This window comes from Ascidiella aspersa, chromosome 4, assembly GCF_963924565.1.
Source record: "Ascidiella aspersa chromosome 4, kaAscAspe10.2, whole genome shotgun sequence".
In the NCBI taxonomy this organism is placed as follows: domain Eukaryota; kingdom Metazoa; phylum Chordata; class Ascidiacea; order Phlebobranchia; family Ascidiidae; genus Ascidiella; species Ascidiella aspersa.
Genome location: NC_139450.1, coordinates 6,114,546 through 6,136,814, shown reverse-complemented (window position 1 = coordinate 6,136,814; position 22,269 = coordinate 6,114,546). Strand labels below are relative to the sequence as shown.

At 36.2% G+C, this 22,269-nt stretch overlaps 3 protein-coding genes across 3 annotated transcripts; all 3 read right to left on the bottom strand.

Annotated features, from left to right (window-relative positions):
- Positions 1 to 568: 568 nt before the first annotated feature.
- LOC146146856 (uncharacterized) lies at positions 569 to 4,271 on the bottom strand. The gene is made up of 11 exons (XM_083387132.1): positions 4,031 to 4,271; positions 3,765 to 3,948; positions 3,441 to 3,621; positions 3,071 to 3,244; positions 2,794 to 2,954; positions 2,512 to 2,725; positions 2,200 to 2,321; positions 1,769 to 1,973; positions 1,309 to 1,621; positions 888 to 1,198; positions 569 to 684 (listed from the first exon to the last, which is right to left on the bottom strand). The coding sequence occupies exons 1-11, from the start codon at positions 4,064 to 4,066 to the stop codon at positions 627 to 629; spliced, it is 1,959 nt and encodes a 652-aa protein (XP_083243258.1). The 5' UTR covers positions 4,067 to 4,271; the 3' UTR covers positions 569 to 626.
- A 3,664-nt stretch (positions 4,272 to 7,935) lies between these two features.
- On the bottom strand, positions 7,936 to 11,414 carry LOC146146855 (uncharacterized). Its single transcript, XM_083387130.1, has 11 exons — positions 11,379 to 11,414; positions 11,107 to 11,296; positions 10,788 to 10,968; positions 10,418 to 10,591; positions 10,141 to 10,301; positions 9,859 to 10,072; positions 9,547 to 9,668; positions 9,116 to 9,320; positions 8,656 to 8,968; positions 8,235 to 8,545; positions 7,936 to 8,031 (listed from the first exon to the last, which is right to left on the bottom strand). Exons 1-11 carry the CDS (start codon positions 11,412 to 11,414, stop codon positions 7,974 to 7,976), a joined length of 1,965 nt encoding a protein of 654 aa, XP_083243256.1. The 3' UTR covers positions 7,936 to 7,973.
- A 4,167-nt stretch (positions 11,415 to 15,581) lies between these two features.
- LOC146146854 (uncharacterized) lies at positions 15,582 to 18,261 on the bottom strand. Its single transcript, XM_083387129.1, has 8 exons — positions 18,138 to 18,261; positions 17,768 to 17,941; positions 17,491 to 17,651; positions 17,209 to 17,422; positions 16,897 to 17,018; positions 16,467 to 16,671; positions 16,007 to 16,319; positions 15,582 to 15,896 (listed from the first exon to the last, which is right to left on the bottom strand). The coding sequence occupies exons 2-8, from the start codon at positions 17,818 to 17,820 to the stop codon at positions 15,582 to 15,584; spliced, it is 1,383 nt and encodes a 460-aa protein (XP_083243255.1). The 5' UTR covers positions 17,821 to 17,941; positions 18,138 to 18,261.
- Positions 18,262 to 22,269: the final 4,008 nt, after the last annotated feature.

Below are 22,269 nucleotides of genomic sequence, written 5' to 3'. Positions count from 1 at the left end.
ACTTGCTATTTATTCAAAATCACTCTACTTGAATTTACCATGTTGTGCAAATGAATTGACTGGGTTTTAATCCATTTACGTTTTTTAGAGAAAAATTTTCATGTATTAAGCGGACCGTAAAAATTAACCTTATTTACATTGTTATCAAATATGTCTGTCTTTAAATATGTTATATGTTATGAAATTCTTTAATTTTCTGTTTATTTTACGAAACTTCCTGTTTGTAAATACGGTAAATATGAAGTGTCATTGGTCTTATAGAATAAACCAAGAATGTATTTTTTGATTTAAATTAAAATTAATTGTTTTTCACCGGCAGCGTAAACATTTTAGAGACCAGAGGATTGCGGTTTGCCAAAGTTCGTTTAAGGTATTTGTCGATTGACCCTAAGAGTATCTTGTTGTTTAATCTTGGCCACCAAGTGCTCAAAATTTGGCAAGACATTCATTTTACCCTTTAAAATACTTTATTTCTGGAGAATTGTTTCAGACAAAAACCAATAATATTTCAGATAAATCTTCGCGTAACGAAGCAAACTAAAACAACACACAAGTATTTTCTGGATGAATTTATTTTTTATATTACTACGGGCATTCGGAATGCGCTACTTTTCTTGATTTCAAGGTTAGGCGCAGTATCTGTAGTATCCGCTGCAATACCTGACACGGTAACTGCAGGTGCGTCTGCAAAACAAAATAAGAAATATCAAATGTAGCAACCAATTTTAAAAGTTACATTACGTCACATGCAAACAGTGCAATAAGTTCGAAATAAATTATTCTGCGACAATATTACGCGTTAAAAGATATATTTGTTTTTACTATAAATTAGTTTTTGATTGTTGTTTTAAAGCAAAAAATTGTGTAATTTAAACAAAACAACTTACACATATCTGGTGTAACAGTAGCTGTAGGAGTTAACACAAGGAAGTGTGAATTTCCAGCTGAAGTAGCTTCCGTAGCAGAATCTCGGCATACAGAATCTTCCCACGTAGCACTTGGCGCAGCAAGTGTAGTGAAGCACCAACTTGTCGAGGACGTCTGTCCAGTGGGCATCGAACTCAGCAAGGATCGAGTTGCAATAGATCACCAGCTTATCAGCATAAGCATTACCAAGCACGTTGACAGAATCGGGAAGGGTTTCGCCGTGATGGAACTCATACATTGCAACGTATGTCTTCCAGAAAGCATTCTTGGTCTGCAAGCACACAATAGTTTAGATCACAATATTACCAATATGGTAATTAGTTAATTGTCTAATAATATAACACAAATTAAGATTTTTGTCAATATATGTTTTTTGCGAACCTTGACCAAAGAATCCAACAAAGCTGATCTTTGTTTGTCGCGGCTATCTTCAAGTTTCTTCTTGTAATCAGCAATCTTCGTAATGCGAGTGGCCAAGCATTCGATGTACTTGTCGGTGATGCTCTTGATCATTTCGTTCACCTTAGTTGTGTAATCTGCAATGCTCTTGGCGAACTTTGCGGCGCATTCGAGGAGACTAGCCAACAATTTTGCAGTGTACTCAGCAATTGCTGTTTCCATTTTTTCCTTCAGTTCCTGGGTAAGGGCTGCGATTGCTGCCTTTTGTTCATCAGTCAGTTCAGTACTGTTGTTTCTGAAACGCAACACAAAAATTTAGAGTATAGAAATGCGATGTTTTAGAATAACGTAAATATTGACATAGGTTACTAATATTTTGAGTGTTTTCTTATGAAATGTTATATTTTTTTTTAATCGAAATTGACCAAGATTTTTATCTTACAAGCAAACGTAGTAAGCAGTCTTTGACTTGATGATGTTGGCGTGTCTTGCCTCGATGATTTCTTTGTATGCCTTAATGTAATCGACGTGGTATTGAGCCCACTTCGCCTTCCATTCATTGAATTTTGTCGTATATTCTCCTACAGCCTTTGAAAGTTGAGCCTCAAGTTCTGCTTTGATGTCCTCCACGCTCTTGTTAATGGTTCCTGTTAAAAAAAACACTTGTAGACACGGAAAACTTTTTATCTTTGCTGTATCATTGTTTTTTACATATGATCTAATGAGTTACGTAATAACGTCACCACTTAATTAAGCCAAAAAATCGTTCTATTTTTTCAGTACGACTGTGCAACTACAGTTAACATAAAGCGCGAAAATCTGCGTTACGTTATAAATCTTGTCCATGACATATAACTACTAACTATATCTTACCAACGTCACATGTCTTCAATCCCTTGTAGCTGATGCCACGCCAGCAGTAGGAGTAACCGGACAAGCAACCATATATTTTGTAAGAGCACCTGGTGTAGCTCCACCAACATCCCAAAGAACGGCTAAAAAGTAAAATGTTCTGTCACATTTTACGAGTTAGTAGGTTTATTGCTATAATATTAATCGAGCCTTTGTAAACATAATTTTTATTCTGGTAAATCAAAACATGTTTTTTACTGTTATTTTTAAGTAGATATATCGAAATCCAAGAAATTGAAACAAACAATTGGAAATTTCATTTAATATATTTACCAAGTGTTGTAGTAGCTACGTTTGTAGAATTGAAGACAGCCGTTGGTGAGGTAGCAGCGGTAGGAACATGTGTAGTAGGAAACCAGCTTGGCTTTGGTGATCAAAAGTTTGGCCAAATATTCCAAAGATTTGGTCTTGATCAGAATACATTCTTGGTCGTGGAACGACTGGATGACGGCATCGATTTTATCCTTGAAACCTTCGGCGTAGTCCCCTAGCAAAAATATGATCGTCTAAGAATTAATTCTATTTAAAGATTAGGCATTTGCGATCTCAATTTACCATGAACAACTTCAAGTGTCTTCCTGTAACGGTCTTCACGAACCTTGAGGACCGCCAAAAGATACTTGTAGTATTTTTCAACGTATTCGGTCATTTTGGTAGTCAACTGCTCGGTGTATTCTTTGATTTTTTGTTGTCTGGTTGTCAGACATTTTACAGCACTATAAAATAAATATGTGTTGAAGTTTTTTTTTGATTCGTAGCATCAGCAATATAATAACATAAAGTTAGAAATATAAGATTTTACAATAATTAAAACCACATCAAATTAATATACTTCTCAAGGAGCTTGGTGTGGTAATCAGTAATAGACTGGATCTTTGCTTCCATCGCGGTGTTGTAGCTCTTCAAAGCCTCTGCTTTACTGTTGTCAAGATCGTCGTTGTATTTGGCAATCCTGGCGTCTCTTTTAGCTTCGAGTTCGGCCTTCTCTTCGTCAGTGCTGGCATTTCTAGAAAGTCAAAAATGATTGGAATTGAATAACACTATTACGAGGGACCCAGTGGAAAAATTTGTTGCACACCAACATGAAATCAAATTACCAGTGATCGCTACACAAACATCTATATACCGATCTACAAATATTAATAATCTACTACTCTAGGTACTGTTATTGTTCACAAAACCAATTTGTTTGAACTACTTACGAGATATAGTACTCGTAGTATCTGTTGATGTATGTGGCGAAGTCGGTCTTGTAGTCAGCAATAACCTTCTCAACGTCTGCGATCCACTCGTTCTTCTTTGTGGTCATTTCGCTGACAATGGTGGCAAGACTTTCTTTGAGCAAATTGCTCATTTCAGTTTCAACTTCGGCGATTGTGCGTTCTGCAAATGAAAACGGGTAATATCTTTACTTAGGGAAATTTAACTGTTGTCTACCCTGCAACAACACAAGTTGAGATTGATAATTAGGTTTTGATATATGTTATTCTTTTTACATTTTAACCTAAAGCATGGCCATTTTGTACCTTGCCAACCATCTTTGCCGCAGTCATCTCCTGGGTAGTACTTGAGGATGGGAGCGTAGAACTTGGAGGAACACCAGGCTCTGTTGAAATAGATGTTGAAGCAGAAGGTCTGTGGTGCGGGTTGAACACAGAACTGCCTTCTGTAGTAGTAGGAGTAGGAGTAGGTGCAAAATGCATTTGAGGCCTGCAACAAATATTGTCCACAATCGTAAGCTATAGGTCTATAAAATATAGAAAATACTCCTAAAGAAATGGCAACAACTTACGGCAATGCACGCCAGAAGAACTAGCAGAATCTTCATCTTTGTTTCTCTTCCAATTGAATCTCTTCCTTGGGTAGAGCTGAATGATTTGCATTGATCGCTGCTGGACTTTTATAGACTTCCATGGCGGTAAACAAGATCCTTTAATCTTGCAAAAATCACAAATCCATATTATCGTTAATGACACTTGAATGTTTTGCTTGTTCATTGCACGTGGCCACAAGCAGGAACAACTCGTCTCGTGAACGACACTGAACGACTCTCCGCACCTGAAATAACAGATCACTTTACAGAGATACGTCATATTAAAGTGTTCCCTGGATGATTTTAAGTTTGTATGCTGCAATAACAAATCGTGCAATTAGCGTCTCTCGTCCTGTGTTGAAGTCCCGATTATACAAACAGGATACGCAATACGGATATGATCTGTTTTTCCGCATCGCAAAAAAGTTACTGCAATCATGTTGAGTCCCGATTATACAAACAGGATGCACAATGCGGATATGATCTGTTTTCCCGCCATGTACAAAGTTGATTCAATGATGTTGTAAGAAAAAAAATATTCGGTAACACCGACGACGAATGAAGTACACTTGTTGTTCAAAGTTTTAAAGCGGTTAACATCACATTTTTCGAGTTGAGTAGGCCTACCTCTTTCGCATTAAGTAACTTCTGAGAGTCTGATGATCGGTCTACAAAGACAAACTTGTTTATTCAACCAACTGCAAAACCTTAGGTTTGGTTGTTGCAATAGCAATATCGTGCATTATCGTCACTCTACATCTCTCATTAGTTACTATGCAAACATCAAGTCAATACGGATATCGCCTGATTTCCCGCGTCGTCAGATATTAATCAAATGATGTTCGTTAAAATGAAAATATTGAGTTGCGGCAAACAGATAAAGTACACTCGAGTTCTCCAATGTACATAAATTTAAACCGTTTTACTTTGTGTTTGCGTATTGAGTGTTTTTTCAAAGGTCGCTGACTGCAAAGGCTCTTATGGTTTGAGCAAAAAACACACCTTGTCATTTTGGTATGATTAGTTGTACTTGTTCCGTTCAGTGTTTACTCGAGATATTTGTTTACATAATTAAAGTGGGGATACTGATCATCCTATTTGACTTGGTAGAAGTATATCGCGTTTGAAAATATGGCTTATTTGACATTTTGGTGCATTTAGTGATTTATAAAGCTTTTTAGGTGAAGTGATTTGTAGAACTCCTATCATAATTTGCTTTATTTTGTATCTGATATAGACTGTGAAAAAGTGTTTAATGCGTGCAAATTACACACCCACTTATACAATCCTACGGTATTTAACCAATCCAAAGCATGTTTCAACAAGATGTACATAGGCCTACTCATAAAAATATAAAATGTATTTGATTTATGCATCAACTTTTACATTTATAATAGTTTCCCTTTAGAAATAATGTTTGATTTTGAATTATAAGTTTGGGAAGTGCCATTCGTGTTTTGTTGTTTTCTTAGTGGAACACAAGTTAAAAAATTGTTCAGCCACTTATCCATTCATTAAAATATTTGAAAAACTACGGTAGACTTGGCGAATAGTACAAGATCAATTGATTCACCCGACAGGGATGTGTTTGAAAGGCCAGAGAGTTCACTCTACAAAGGCACAAATATTTATCGGCCTGCTAAAATTTAAGTTGGGTTAATGCAATACCAAAGTCGTGCAATTTCTTTTTCTCTACATCTTTGAATTAGTGATTATGCATACAGCACATAAATGCGGATATGATGTGCTTACCCATAGTCCGCTGCAATTGATGTCAGTAAAAAAATACTGAGACACTAAGGCAACAATTGAAGTACACTCAAATTCTTCGGTGTATTTTAATCGTTTAACATTGCGATTTCGTGTTGAGTGGCTCATGGTTTGTCCTAAAAAAACACACCACGACGATTTGGTTTGTTTAGTTGCAATTTTGTCGCCCAGTGTTTACTCATCGATATTCGTTCGGATGCTTGAAGTGGTGACGTCGATGACTTTCTTCAGTTTGTTGGTCGAATGTCGCGTTTCGAAAAGTTAATGTACGTCACTAGTAATTTTTTATGCTAACTGTGTGTGGTTTGTTTTAACTCAAGCGATAAGTTATATTGGTGATCAACTGGTCTTCCATCACAGATTTTACATCTACTTTTCATTCTATAATATTGAAATGTTACCAAACAGTTTAGCACATATTGTGTTACCAAATATTGTTATTGACACTAATATTTAAGCCAGGGTTTGCATAAACTGTTACTCGTTCAAAGTGTTTTAGGGCTGGCGAGTAGGCCTATATTACCTTGTCGTTAACAAATGCGCACGGAAAATCAGACAAATAAAAACATTTTGCTTGTCTTTGTAAAAACTTCAAGTCGGTGCTAGTTTAGGAAATTAAAAGGAATTGGCGACTGATAATTGTGAGAAGCACTGGCGAAAATAATGCCGACAAACTTCCTGCTCAATTCGTTTGAACCCTTAAAACGTTTGTTGTAGCTTTGTAAACTTTCTTAGTTTTTGCGAAACCTAATTTGAAATTCGTTAAAAAAACAAAACATGGATTAAAAACCAAGGACCATAACATTAGCACATCAGGGAAGTATGAAGGGTTTGCCGGGGACACAACGCCATACTGAACCTGAACATCGCGCAGCATTGCCAGTTCAGAAGCTTTGGTTTATCATCGTGTTGATTGAATTTGTTGTACAGATTTTGCAAATGCGTACAGAAAATTAGACAAATAAAAACATTTTGCTTGTCCCTGTAAAACTTTAAAGCCGGCGCTAGATTAGGAAATTAAAAGTACTCGGCGATTGAAAAATCTGAAAAGCACTGGCGAAAATAATGCCGAATAATTTCCTGCTAAATTCGTTTGAAACCTTAAAACATTTGCTTTAGTCGTGTAAACTTTTCTGGTTTTATGCGAAAACTGATTTTAAATTCGTCTAATAAACGTGGATTACAAACCAAATACTTTTATATCCGGTGTCACCTACTCTTCGCAACTAAAAAGTCCTGGCGAATAAAGCAAACTAATGACTTGACCTAATTGCACTTAAGTCACTGTGTTGACATGATTTGATCAAAGTTATTTAGACAAATACCTTCACGTATGTTAAGATCTTTTGTTGAATACTTTTCAATAAAATTGGGTTATTTTAGCCAATTCTGAAATGTGAAAATGTTGACTTGCTATTTGTTTTGTTTTTGTGTTTGTGTTTTAAAATGTTGATCACAATGTAAAATTCCCATAAGGTTTAAAAGTTTAATAATTATCACTTGCACAGCAAATTACTTGGATTGAGACTTGCTATTTATTCAAAATCACTCTACTTGAATTTACCATGTTGTGCAAATGAATTGACTGGGTTTTAATCCATTTACGTTTTTTAGAGAAAAATGTTCATGTATTAAGCGGACCGTAAAAATTAACCTTATTTACATTGTTATCAAATATGTCTGTCTTTAAATATGTTATATGTTATGAAATTCTTTAATTTTCTGTTTATTTTACGAAACTTCCTGTTTGTAAATACGGTAAATATGAAGTGTCATTGGTCTCATAGAATAAACCAAGAATGTATTTTTTGATTTAAATTAAAATTAATTGTTTTTCACCGGCAGCGTAAACATTTTAGAGACCAGAGGATTGCGGTTTGCCAAAGTTCGTTTAAGGTATTTGTCGATTGACCCTAAGAGTATCTTGTTGTTTAATCTTGGCCACCAAGTGCTCAAAATTTGGCAAGACATTCATTTTACCCTTTAAAATACTTTATTTCTGGAGAATTGTTTCAGACAAAAACCAATAATATTTCAGATAAATCTTCGCGTAACGAAGCAAACTAAAACAACACACAAGTATTTTCTGGATGAATTTTTTTTTTATATTACTACGGGCATTCGGAATGCGCTACTTTTCTTGATTTCAAGGTTAGGCGCAGTATCTGTAGTATCCGCTGCAATACCTGACACGGTAACTGCAGGTGCGTCTGCAAAACAAAATAAGAAATATCAAATGTAGCAACCAATTTTAAAAGTTACATTACGTCACATGCAAACAGTGCAATAAGTTCGAAATAAATTATTCTGCGACAATATTACGCGTTAAAAGATATATTTGTTTTTACTACAAATTAGTTTTTGATTGTTGTTTTAAAGCAAAAAATTGTGTAATTTAAACAAAACAACTTACACATATCTGGTGTAACAGTAGCTGTAGGAGTTAACACAAGGAAGTGTGAATTTCCAGCTGAAGTAGCTTCCGTAGCAGAATCTCGGCATACAGAATCTTCCCACGTAGCACTTGGCGCAGCAAGTGTAGTGAAGCACCAACTTGTCGAGGACGTCTGTCCAGTGGGCATCGAACTCAGCAAGGATCGAGTTGCAATAGATCACCAGCTTATCAGCATAAGCATTACCAAGCACGTTGACCGAATCGGGAAGGGTTTCGCCGTGATGGAACTCATACATTGCAACGTATGTCTTCCAGAAAGCATTCTTGGTCTGCAAGCACACAATAGTTTAGATCACAATATTACAAATATGGTAATTAGTTAATTGTCTAATAATATAACACAAATTAAGATTTTTGTCAATATATGTTTTTTGCGAACCTTGACCAAAGAATCCAACAAAGCTGATCTTTGTTTGTCGCGGCTATCTTCAAGTTTCTTCTTGTAATCAGCAATCTTCGTAATGCGAGTGGCCAAGCATTCGGTGTACTTGTCGGTGATGCTCTTGATCATTTCGTTCACCTTAGTTGTGTAATCTGCAATGCTCTTGGCGAACTTTGCGGCGCATTCGAGGAGACTAGCCAACAATTTTGCAGTGTACTCAGCAATTGCTGTTTCCATTTTTTCCTTCAGTTCCTGGGTAAGGGCTGCGATTGCTGCCTTTTGTTCATCAGTCAGTTCAGTACTGTTGTTTCTGAAACGCAACACAAAAATTTAGAGTATAGAAATGCGATGTTTTAGAATAACGTAAATATTGACATAGGTTACTAATATTTTGAGTGTTTTCTTATGAAATGTTATATTTTTTTTAAATCGAAATTGACCAAGATTTTTATCTTACAAGCAAACGTAGTAAGCAGTCTTTGACTTGATGATGTTGGCGTGTCTTGCCTCGATGATTTCTTTGTATGCCTTAATGTAATCGACGTGGTATTGAGCCCACTTCGCCTTCCATTCATTGAATTTTGTCGTATATTCTCCTACAGCCTTTGAAAGTTGAGCCTCAAGTTCTGCTTTGATGTCCTCCACGCTCTTGTTAATGGTTCCTGTTAAAAAAAACACTTGTAGACACGGAAAACTTTTTATCTTTGCTGTATCATTGTTTTTTACATATGATCTAATGAGTTACGTAATAACGTCACCACTTAATTAAGCCAAAAAATCGTTCTATTTTTTCAGTACGACTGTGCAACTACAGTTAACATAAAGCGCGAAAATCTGCGTTACGTTATAAATCTTGTCCATGACATATAACTACTAACTATATCTTACCAACGTCACATGTCTTCAATCCCTTGTAGCTGATGCCACGCCAGCAGTAGGAGTAACCGGACAAGCAACCATATATTTTGTAAGAGCACCTGGTGTAGCTCCACCAACATCCCAAAGAACGGCTAAAAAGTAAAATGTTCTGTCACATTTTACGAGTTAGTAGGTTTATTGCTATAATATTAATCGAGCCTTTGTAAACATAATTTTTATTCTGGTAAATCAAAACATGTTTTTTACTGTTATTTTTAAGTAGATATATCGAAATCCAAGAAATTGAAACAAACAATTGGAAATTTCATTTAATATATTTACCAAGTGTTGTAGTAGCTACGTTTGTAGAATTGAAGACAGCCGTTGGTGAGGTAGCAGCGGTAGGAACATGTGTAGTAGGAAACCAGCTTGGCTTTGGTGATCAAAAGTTTGGCCAAATATTCCAAAGATTTGGTCTTGATCAGAATACATTCTTGGTCGTGGAACGACTGGATGACGGCATCGATTTTATCCTTGAAACCTTCGGCGTAGTCCCCTAGCAAAAATATGATCGTCTAAGAATTAATTCTATTTAAAGATTAGGCATTTGCGATCTCAATTTACCATGAACAACTTCAAGTGTCTTCCTGTAACGGTCTTCACGAACCTTGAGGACCGCCAAAAGATACTTGTAGTATTTTTCAACGTATTCGGTCATTTTGGTAGTCAACTGCTCGGTGTATTCTTTGATTTTTTGTTGTCTGGTTGTCAGACATTTTACAGCACTATAAAATAAATATGTGTTGAAGTTTTTTTTTGATTCGTAGCATCAGCAATATAATAACATAAAGTTAGAAATATAAGATTTTACAATAATTAAAACCACATCAAATTAATATACTTCTCAAGGAGCTTGGTGTGGTAATCAGTAATAGACTGGATCTTTGCTTCCATCGCGGTGTTGTAGCTCTTCAAAGCCTCTGCTTTACTGTTGTCAAGATCGTCGTTGTATTTGGCAATCCTGGCGTCTCTTTTAGCTTCGAGTTCGGCCTTCTCTTCGTCAGTGCTGGCATTTCTAGAAAGTCAAAAATGATTGGAATTGAATAACACTATTACGAGGGACCCAGTGGAAAAATTTGTTGCACACCAACATGAAATCAAATTACCAGTGATCGCTACACAAACATCTATATACCGATCTACAAATATTAATAATCTACTACTCTAGGTACTGTTATTGTTCACAAAACCAATTTGTTTGAACTACTTACGAGATATAGTACTCGTAGTATCTGTTGATGTATGTGGCGAAGTCGGTCTTGTAGTCAGCAATAACCTTCTCAACGTCTGCAATCCACGCGTTCTTCTTTGTGGTCATTTCGCTGACAATGGTGGCAAGACTTTCTTTGAGCAAATTGCTCATTTCAGTTTCAACTTCGGCGATGGTGCGTTCTGCAAATGAAAACGGGTAATATCTTTACTTAGGGAAATTTAACTGTTGTCTACCCTGTAACAAGTTGAGATTGATAATTAGGTTTTGATATATGTTATTCTTTTTACATTTTAACCTAAAGCATGGCCATTTTGTACCTTGCCAACCATCTTTGCCGCAGTCATCTCCTGGGTAGTACTTGAGGATGGGAGCGTAGAACTTGGAGGAACACCAGGCTCTGTTGAAATAGATGTTGAAGCAGAAGGTCTGTGGTGCGGGTTGAACACAGAACTGCCTTCTGTAGTAGTAGGAGTAGGAGTAGGAGTAGGTGCAAAATGCATTTGAGGCCTGCAACAAATATTGTCCACAATCGTAAGCTATAGGTCTATAAAATATAGAAAATACTCCTAAAGAAATGGCAACAACTTACGGCAATGCACGCCAGAAGAACTAGCAGAATCTTCATCTTTGTTTCTCTTCCAATTGAATCTCTTCCTTGGGTAGAGCTGAATGATTTGCATTGATCGCTGCTGGACTTTTATAGACTTCCATGGCGGTAAACAAGATCCTTTAATCTTCCAAAAATCACAAATCCATATTATCGTTAATGACACTTGAATGTTTTGCTTGTTCATTGCACGTGGCCACAAGCAGGAACAACTCGTCTCGTGAACGACACTGAACGACTCTCCGCACCTGAAATAACAGATCACTTTACAGAGATACGTCATATTAAAGTGTTCCCTGGATGATTTTAAGTTTGTATGCTGCAATAACAAATCGTGCAATTAGCGTCTCTCTTCCTGTGTTGAAGTCCCGATTATACAAACAGGATACACAATACGGATATGATCTGTTTTTCCGCATCGCAAAAAAGTTACTGCAATCATGTTGAGTCCCGATTATACAAACAGGATGCACAATGCGGATATGATCTGTTTTCCCGCCATGTACAAAGTTGATTCAATGATGTTGTAAGAACAAAAATATTCGGTAACACCGACGACGAATGAAGTACACTTGTTGTTCAAAGTTTTAAAGCGGTTAACATCACATTTTTCGAGTTGAGTAGGCCTACCTCTTTCGCATTAAGTAACTTCTGAGAGTCTGATGATCGGTCTACAAAGACAAACTTGTTTATTCAACCAACTGCAAAACCTTAGGTTTGGTTGTTGCAATAGCAATATCGTGCATTATCGTCACTCTACATCTCTCATTAGTTACTATGCAAACATCAAGTCAATACGGATATCGCCTGATTTCCCGCGTCGTCAGATATTAATCAAATGATGTTCGTTAAAATGAAAATATTGAGTTGCGGCAAACAGATAAAGTACACTCGAGTTCTCCAATGTACATAAATTTAAACCGTTTTACTTTGTGTTTGCGTATTGAGTGTTTTTTCAAAGGTCGCTGACTGCAAAGGCTCTTATGGTTTGAGCAAAAAACACACCTTGTCATTTTGGTATGATTAGTTGTACTTGTTCCGTTCAGTGTTTACTCGAGATATTTGTTTACATAATTAAAGTGGGGATACTGATCATCCTATTTGACTTGGTAGAAGTATATCGCGTTTGAAAATATGGCTTATTTGACATTTTGGTGCATTTAGTGATTTATAAAGCTTTTTAGGTGAAGTGATTTGTAGAACTCCTATCATAATTTGCTTTATTTTGTATCTGATATAGACTGTGAAAAAGTGTTTAATGCGTGCAAATTACACACCCACTTATACGATCCTACGGTATTTAACCAATCCAAAGCATGTTTCAACAAGATGTACATAGGCCTACTCATAAAAATATAAAATGTATTTGATTTATGCATCAACTTTTACATTTATAATAGTTTCCCTTTAGAAATAATGTTTGATTTTGAATTATAAGTTTGGGAAGTGCCATTCGTGTTTTGTTGTTTTCTTAGTGGAACACAAGTTAAAAAATTGTTTAGCCACTTATCCATTCATTAAAATATTTGAAAAACTACGGTAGACTTGGCGAATAGTACAAGATCAATTGATTCACCGGACAGGGATATGTTTGAAAGGCCAGAGAGTTCACTCTACAAAGGCACAAATATTTATCGGCCTGCTAAAATTTAAGTTGGGTTAATGCAATACCAAAGTCGTGAAATTTCTTTCTCTCTACATCTTTGAATTAGTGATTATGCATACAGCACATAAATGCGGATATGATGTGCTTACCCATAGTCCGCTGCAATTGATGTCAGTAAAAAAATACTGAGACACTAAGGCAACAATTGAAGTACACTCAAATTCTTCGGTGTATTTTAATCGTTTAACATTGCGATTTCGTGTTGAGTGGCTCATGGTTTGTCCTAAAAAAACACACCACGACGATTTGGTTTGTTTAGTTGCAATTTTGTCGCCCAGTGTTTACTCATCGATATTCGTTCGGATGCTTGAAGTGGTGACGTCGATGACTTTCTTCAGTTTGTTGGTCGAATGTCGCGTTTCGAAAAGTTAATGTACGTCACTAGTAATTTTTTATGCTAACTGTGTGTGGTTTGTTTTAACTCAAGCGATAAGTTATATTGGTGATCAACTGGTCTTCCATCACAGATTTTACATCTACTTTTCATTCTATAATATTGAAATGTTACCAAACAGTTTAGCACATATTGTGTTACCAAATATTGTTATTGACACTAATATTTAAGCCAGGGTTTGCATAAACTGTTACTCGTTCAAAGTGTTTTAGGGCTGGCGAGTAGGCCTATATTACCTTGTCGTTAACAAATGCGCACGGAAAATCAGACAAATAAAAACATTTTGCTTGTCTTTGTAAAACCTTCAAGTCGGTGCTAGTTTAGGAAATTAAAAGGAATTGGCGACTGATAATTGTGAGAAGCACTGGCGAAAATAATGCCGACAAACTTCCTGCTCAAATCGTTTGAACCCTTAAAACGTTTGTTGTAGCTTTGTAAACTTTCTTAGTTTTTGCGAAACCTAATTTGAAATTCGTTAAAAAAACAAAACATGGATTAAAAACCAAGGACCATAACATTAGCACATCAGGGAAGTATGAAGGGTTTGCCGGGGACACAACGCCATACTAAACCTGAACATCGCGCAGCATTGCCAGTTCAGAAGCTTTGGTTTATCATCGTGTTGATTGAATTTGTTGTACAGATTTTGCAAATGCGTACAGAAAATTAGACAAATAAAAACATTTTGCTTGTCCCTGTAAAACTTTAAAGCCGGCGCTAGATTAGGAAATTAAAAGTACTCGGCGATTGAAAAATCTGAAAAGCACTGGCGAAAATAATGCCGAATAATTTCCTGCTAAATTCGTTTGAAACCTTAAAACATTTGCTTTAGTCGTGTAAACTTTTCTGGTTTTATGCGAAAACTGATTTTAAATTCGTCTAATAAACGTGGATTACAAACCAAATACTTTTATATCCGGTGTCACCTACTCATCGCAACTAAAAAGTCCTGGCGAATAAAGCAAACTAATGACTTGACCTAATTGCACTTAAGTCACTGTGTTGACATGATTTGATCAAAGTTATTTAGACAAATACCTTCACGTATGTTAAGATCTTTTGTTGAATACTTTTCAATAAAATTGGGTTATTTTAGCCAATTCTGAAATGTGAAAATGTTGACTTGCTATTTGTTTTGTTTTTGTGTTTGTGTTTTAAAATGTTGATCACAATGTAAAATTCCCATAAGGTTTAAAAGTTTAATAATTTTTATCACTTGCACAGCAAATTACTTGGATTGAGACTTGCTATTTATTCAAAATCACTCTACTTGAATTTACCATGTTGTGCAAATGAATTGACTGGGTTTTAATCCATTTACGTTTTTTAGAGAAAAATGTTCATGTATTAAGCGGACCGTAAAAATTAACCTTATTTACATTGTTATCAAATATGTCTGTCTTTAAATATGTTATATGTTATGAAATTCTTTAATTTTCTGTTTATTTTACGAAACTTCCTGTTTGTAAATACGGTAAATATGAAGTGTCATTGGTCTCATAGAATAAACCAAGAATGTATTTTTTGATTTAAATTAAAATTAATTGTTTTTCACCGGCAGCGTAAACATTTTAGAGACCAGAGGATTGCGGTTTGCCAAAGTTCGTTTAAGGTATTTGTCGATTGACCCTAAGAGTATCTTGTTGTTTAATCTTGGCCACCAAGTGCTCAAAATTTGGCAAGACATTCATTTTACCCTTTAAAATACTTTATTTCTGGAGAATTGTTTCAGACAAAAACCAATAATATTTCAGATAAATCTTCGCGTAACGAAGCAAACTAAAACAACACACAAGTATTTTCTGGATGAATTTATTTTTTATATTACTACGGGCATTCGGAATGCGCTACTTTTCTTGATTTCAAGGTTAGGCGCAGTATCTGTAGTATCCGCTGCAATACCTGACACGGTAACTGCAGGTGCGTCTGCAAAACAAAATAAGAAATATCAAATGTAGCAACCAATTTTAAAAGTTACATTACGTCACATGCAAACAGTGCAATAAGTTCGAAATAAATTATTCTGCGACAATATTACGCGTTAAAAGATATATTTGTTTTTACTACAAATTAGTTTTTGATTGTTGTTTTAAAGCAAAAAATTGTGTAATTTAAACAAAACAACTTACACATATCTGGTGTAACAGTAGCTGTAGGAGTTAACACAAGGAAGTGTGAATTTCCAGCTGACGTAGCTTCCGTAGCAGAATCTCGGCATACAGAATCTTCCCACGTAGCACTTGGCGCAGCAAGTGTAGTGAAGCACCAACTTGTCGAGGACGTCTGTCCAGTGGGCATCGAACTCAGCAAGGATCGAGTTGCAATAGATCACCAGCTTATCAGCATAAGCATTACCAAGCACGTTGACCGAATCGGGAAGGGTTTCGCCGTGATGGAACTCATACATTGCAACGTATGTCTTCCAGAAAGCATTCTTGGTCTGCAAGCACACAATAGTTTAGATCACAATATTACAAATATGGTAATTAGTTAATTGTCTAATAATATAACACAAATTAAGATTTTTGTCAATATATGTTTTTTGCGAACCTTGACCAAAGAATCCAACAAAGCTGATCTTTGTTTGTCGCGGCTATCTTCAAGTTTCTTCTTGTAATCAGCAATCTTCGTAATGCGAGTGGCCAAGCATTCGGTGTACTTGTCGGTGATGCTCTTGATCATTTCGTTCACCTTAGTTGTGTAATCTGCAATGCTCTTGGCGAACTTTGCGGCGCATTCGAGGAGACTAGCCAACAATTTTGCAGTGTACTCAGCAATTGTTGTTTCCATTTTTTCCTTCAGTTCCTGGGTAAGGGCTGCGATTGCTGCCTTTTGTTCATCAGTCAGTTCAGTACTGTTGTTTCTGAAACGCAACACAAAAATTTAGAGTATAGAAATGCGATGTTTTAGAATAACGTAAATATTGACATAGGTTACTAATATTTTGAGTGTGTTCTTATGAAATGTTATATTTTTTTTAAATCGAAATTGACCAAGATTTTTATCTTACAAGCAAACGTAGTAAGCAGTCTTTGACTTGATGATGTTGGCGTGTCTTGCCTCGATGATTTCTTTGTATGCCTTAATGTAATCGACGTGGTATTGAGCCCACTTCGCCTTCCATTCATTGAATTTTGTCGTATATTCTCCTACAGCCTTTGAAAGTTGAGCCTCAAGTTCTGCTTTGATGTCCTCCACGCTCTTGTTAATGGTTCCTGTTAAAAAAACACTTGTAGACACGGAAAACTTTTTATCTTTGCTGTATCATTGTTTTTTACATATGATCTAATGAGTTACGTAATAACGTCACCACTTAATTAAGCCAAAAAATCGTTCTATTTTTTCAGTACGATTGTGCAACTACAGTTAACATAAAGCGCGAAAATCTGCGTTACGTTATTAATCTTGTCCATGACATATAACTACTAACTATATCTTACCAACGTCACATGTCTTCAATCCCTTGTAGCTGATGCCACGCCAGCAGTAGGAGTAACCGGACAAGCAACCATACATTTTGTAAGAGCACCTGGTGTAGCTCCACCAACATCCCAAAGAACGGCTAAAAAGTAAAATGTTCTGTCACATTTTACGAGTTAGTAGCTTTATTGCTATAATATTAATCGAGCCTTTGTAAACATAATTTTTATTCTGGTAATTCAAAACATGTTTTTTACTGTTATTTTTAAGTAGATATATCGAAATCCAAGAAATTGAAACAAACAATTGAAATTTTCATTTAATATATTTACCAAGTGTTGTAATAGCTACGTTTGTAGAATTGAAGACAGCCGTTGGTGAGGTAGCAGCGGTAGGAACATGTGTAGTAGGAAACCAGCTTGGCTTTGGTGATCAAAAGTTTGGCCAAATATTCCAAAGATTTGGTCTTGATCAGAATACATTCTTGGTCGTGGAACGACTGGATGACGGCATCGATTTTATCCTTGAAACCTTCGGCGTAGTCACCTAGCAAAAATATGATCGTTTAAGAATTAATTCTATTTAAAGATTAGGCATTTGCGATCTCAATTTACCATGAACAACTTCAAGTGTCTTCCTGTAACGGTCTTCACGAACCTTGAGGACCGCCAAAAGATACTTGTAGTATTTTTCAACGTATTCGGTCATTTTGGTAGTCAACTGCTCGGTGTATTCTTTGATTTTTTGTTGTCTGGTTGTCAGACATTTTACAGCACTATAAAATAAATATGTGTTGAAGTTTTTTTTTGATTCGTAGCATCAGCAATATAATAACATAAAGTTAGAAATATAAGATTTTACAATAATTAAAACCACATCAAATTAATATACTTCTCAAGGAGCTTGGTGTGGTAATCAGTAATAGACTGGATCTTTGCTTCCATCGCGGTGTTGTAGCTCTTCAAAGCCTCTGCTTAACTGTTGTCAAGATCGTCGTTGTATTTGGCAATCCTGGCGTCTCTTTTAGCTTCGAGTTCGGCCTTCTCTTCGTCAGTGCTGGCATTTCTAGAAAGTCAAAAATGATTGGAATTGAATAACACTATTACGAGGGACCCAGTGGAAAAATTTGTTGCACACCAACATGAAATCAAATTACCAGTGATCGCTACACAAACATCTATATACCGATCTACAAATATTAATAATCTACTACTCTAGGTACTGTTATTGTTCACAAAACCAATTTGTTTGAACTACTTACGAGATATAGTACTCGTAGTATCTGTTGATGTATGTGGCGAAGTCGGTCTTGTAGTCAGCAATAACCTTCTCAACGTCTGCGATCCACGCGTTCTTCTTTGTGGTCATTTCGCTGACAATGGTGGCAAGACTTTCTTTGAGCAAATTGCTCATTTCAGTTTCAACTTCGGCGATGGTGCGTTCTGCAAATGGAAATATATCTTTACTTAGGAAATTTAACTGTTGTCTACCCTGTAACAAGTTGAGATTGATAATTGGGTTTTGATATATGTTATTCTTTTTACATTTTAACCTAAAGCATGGCCATTTTGTACCTTGCCAACCATCTTTGCCGCAGTCATCTCCTGGGTAGTACTTAAGGATGGGAGCGTAGAACTTGGAGGAACACCAGGCTCTGTTGAAATAGATGTTGAAGCAGAAGGTCTGTGGTGCGGGTTGAACACAGAACTGCCTTCTGTAGTAGTAGGAGTAGGAGTAGGTGCAAAATGCATTTGAGGCCTGCAACAAATATTGTCCACAATCGTAAGCTATAGGTCTATAAAATATAGAAAATACTCCTAAAGAAATGGCAACAACTTACGGCAATGCACGCCAGAAGAACTAGCAGAATCTTCATCTTTGTTTCTCTTCCAATTGAATCTCTTCCTTGGGTAGAGCTGAATGATTTGCATTGATCGCTGCTGGACTTTTATAGGCTTCCATGGCGGTAAACAAGATCCTTTAATCTTGCAAAAATCACAAATCCATATTATCGTTAATGACACTTGAATGTTTTGCTTGTTCATTGCACGTGGCCACAAGCAGGAACAACTCGTCTCGTGAACGACACTGAACGACTCTCCGCACCTGAAATAACAGATCACTTTACAGAGATACGTCATATTAAAGTGTTCCCTGGATGATTTTAAGTTTGTATGCTGCAATAACAAATCGTGCAATTAGCGTCTCTCTTCCTGTGTTGAAGTCCCGATTATACAAACAGGATACACAATACGGATATGATCTGTTTTTCCGCATCGCAAAAAAGTTACTGCAATCATGTTGAGTCTCGATTATACAAACAGGATGCACAATGCGGATATGATCTGTTTTCCAGCCATGTACAAAGTTGATTCAATGATGTTGTAAGAACAAAAATATTCGGTAACACCGACGACGAATGAAGTACACTTGTTGTTCAAAGTTTTAAAGCGGTTAACATCACATTTTTCGAGTTGAGTACCTCTTTCCCATTAAGTAACTTCTGAGAGTCTGATGATCGATCTACAAAACAAACTTGTTTATTCAACCAACTGCAAAACCTTAGGTTTGGTTATTGCAATAGCAATATCGTGCATTATCGTCACTCTACATCTCTGATTAGTTACTATGCAAACATCAAGTCAATACGGATATCGCCTCATTTCCCGCGTCGTCAGATATTAATCAAATGATGTTAAAATGAAAATGTTGAGTTGCGGCAAACAGATAAAGTACACTCGAGTTCTCCAATGTACATAAATTTAAACCGTTTTACTTTGTGTTTGCGTATTGAGTGTTTTTTCAAAGGTCGCTGACTGCAAAGGCTCTTATGGTTTGTGCAAAAAACACACCTTGTCATTTTGGTATGATTAGTTGTACTTGTTCCGTTCAGTGTTTACTTGAGATATTTGTTTACATAATTAAAGTGGGGATACTGATCATCCTATTTGACTTGGTAGAATTATATCGCGTTTGAAAATATGGCTTATTTGATTATTGACATTTTGGTGCATTTAGTGATTTATAAAGCTTTTTAGGTGAAGTGATTTGTAGAACTCCTATCATAATTTGCTTTATTTTGTATCTGATATAGACTGTGAAAAAGTGTTTAATGCGTGCAAATTACACACCCACTTATACGATCCTACGGTATTTAACCAATCCAAAGCATGTTTCAACAAATGTACATAGGCCTACTCATAAAAATATAAAATGTATTTGATTTATGCATCAACTTTTACATTTATAATAGTTTCCCTTTAGAAATAATGTTTGATTTTGAATTATAAGTTTGGGAAGTGCCATTCGTGTTTTGTTGTTTTCTTAGTGGAACACAAGTTAAAAAATTGTTCAGCCACTTATCCATTCATTAAAATATTTGAAAAACTACGGTAGACTGGGCGAATAGTACAAGATCAATTGATTCACCCGACAGGGATGTGTTTGAAAGGCCAGAGAGTTCACTCTACAAAGGCACAAATATTTATCGGCCTGCTAAAATTTAAGTTGGGTTAATGCAATACCAAAGTCGTGCAATTTCTTTCTCTCTACATCTTTGAATTAGTGATTATGCATACAGCACATAAATGCGGATATGATGTGCTTACCCATAGTCCGCTGCAATTGATGTACGTAAAAAAATACTGAGACACTAAGGCAACAATTGAAGTACACTCTATTTCTTCGGTGTATTTTAATCGTTTAACATTGCGATTTCGTGTTGAGTGGCTCATGGTTTGTCCTAAAAAAACACACCACGACGATTTGGTTTGTTTAGTTGCAATTTTGTCGTCCGGTGTTTACTCATCGATATTCGTTCGGATGCTTGAAGGGGTGACGTCGATGACTTTCTTCAGTTTGTTGGTCGAATGTCGCGTTTTGTGGGTGGTTTGTTTTAACTCAAGCGATAAGTTATATTGGTGATCAACTGGTCTTCCATCACAGATTTTACGTCTACTTTTCATTCTATAATAATGAAATGTTACCAAACAGTTTAGCAACGACATATTGTGTTACCAAATATTGTTATTGACACTAATATTTAAGCCAGGGTTTGCATAAACTGTTACTCATTCAAAGTGTTTTAGGGCTGGCGAGTAGGCCTATATTACCTTGTCGTTAACAAATGCGCACGGAAAATCAGACAAATAAAAACATTTTGCTTGTCTTTGTAAAACGTTCAAGTCGGTGCTAGTTTAGGAAATTAAAAGGAATTGGCGACTGATAATTCTGAGAAGCACTGGCGAAAATAATGCCGACAAACTTCCTGCTCAATTCGTTTGAACCCTTAAAACGTTTGCTGTAGCTGTGTAAACTTTCTTAGTTTTTGCGAAACCTAATTTGAAATTCGTTAAAAAAACAGAACATGGATTAAAAACCAAGTACAAAAAAATTAGCACATCAGGCAAGCATCCAGGGATGGGTGGGTACACACCGCCATACTGAACCTAACCATCGCACTCCAGTGCCAGTTCGAAAGCTCTGGTTTATCATCGTATTTTGAAGTTTTTTTACAGATTTTAATTGTTTTCTTCTTGAATATTAAACCAAGCGAAACGTAGGAACAAATTGTCCACCATCAGCCAGGGAACCGAGCGGGCCCAAGTTGTTTCTGGGTCTAAGCATACAGCGAGTCATCGCGACATTTGCAACGTGAGCGCGCCGCAAGTTACGAGTTTCGCTAAACACACAAGTCCCACAGAATGCGTCATGCTCGCCTCTCATGCCCTGGAGCATTGTGACGAGAACCGGGCCCATGCAAACATGTTTCATAAGCCTTATTGAAAGAAAAAAATCGGTTCAAAGGCTTGTAATTAATCACAGAAGGTAGGGTCACCTTTCGCAAAGACAAAATTCCAGAGCATCCTGTACAGTCCAGCACGCGCTTGTTTTAACGTTTTCCTGTTACAACTGCAATTTAATTTGTCATTTGTAAACCGTGGCTGTGTGAAACGTGACGTATTCCGTATTAATTTAAGATGGGAAAATTAGCCATTGACATGGACCAAAGCCGCGCCAAAACAAAAGTTTTTCCAACTTTTACCATTTAAATAGATTTTCTTTTTTATTTGATTTCATCACTTTTACCCGACAGCGTTCGAGGCCACAAAATAAACTCGCATGCTTTCCGTTGCTTAAATTAAAAAACGAGTATAACGTAAATTTACAAATTACGTTTTGTTAACTTAAACTATAAATAAACGATGTACCCAACTGGTAAAAAAGTTAACATCCATTGATGTATCCATATATTCGAAAACTTTTATGTCCGGTGTCCCCCAAACTAAATTCCTTGAGCCGAAGATCAAGAAGTCCTGGTGAATAAATCAATCTTATGCCTATATACGCTTTTACTTTTTGCCAAATATTACTTTAATCACAGTGTAGGGTCC

What these genes read in the sequence shown, in the direction of transcription:
- LOC146146856 (XM_083387132.1), bottom strand. Translation starts at nt 4,066, where the DNA reads ATGAAGATTCTGCTAGTTCTTCTGGCGTGCATTGCC. An exon ending in ATTGAAGACATGTGACGTTG is followed by an intron (nt 1,974 to 2,199) that starts GTAAGATATAGT and finishes TTTTTTTAACAG; the next exon opens with GAACCATTAACAAGAGCGTG. An exon ending in ACTGCTTACTACGTTTGCTT is followed by an intron (nt 1,622 to 1,768) that starts GTAAGATAAAAA and finishes GTTGCGTTTCAG; the next exon opens with AAACAACAGTACTGAACTGA.
- LOC146146855 (XM_083387130.1), bottom strand. Translation starts at nt 11,414, where the DNA reads ATGAAGATTCTGCTAGTTCTTCTGGCGTGCATTGCC. An exon ending in TACTACGAGTACTATATCTC is followed by an intron (nt 10,592 to 10,787) that starts GTAAGTAGTTCA and finishes TTGACTTTCTAG; the next exon opens with AAATGCCAGCACTGACGAAG. An exon ending in TACTGTTACACCAGATATGT is followed by an intron (nt 8,032 to 8,234) that starts GTAAGTTGTTTT and finishes TTTGTTTTGCAG; the next exon opens with ACGCACCTGCAGTTACCGTG.
- LOC146146854 (XM_083387129.1), bottom strand. Translation starts at nt 17,820, where the DNA reads ATGGAAGCAAAGATCCAGTCTATTACTGATTACCACACCAAGCTCCTT. An exon ending in ACTGCTTACTACGTTTGCTT is followed by an intron (nt 16,320 to 16,466) that starts GTAAGATAAAAA and finishes GTTGCGTTTCAG; the next exon opens with AAACAACAGTACTGAACTGA. An exon ending in TGTTGGATTCTTTGGTCAAG is followed by an intron (nt 15,897 to 16,006) that starts GTTCGCAAAAAA and finishes GTGTGCTTGCAG; the next exon opens with ACCAAGAATGCTTTCTGGAA.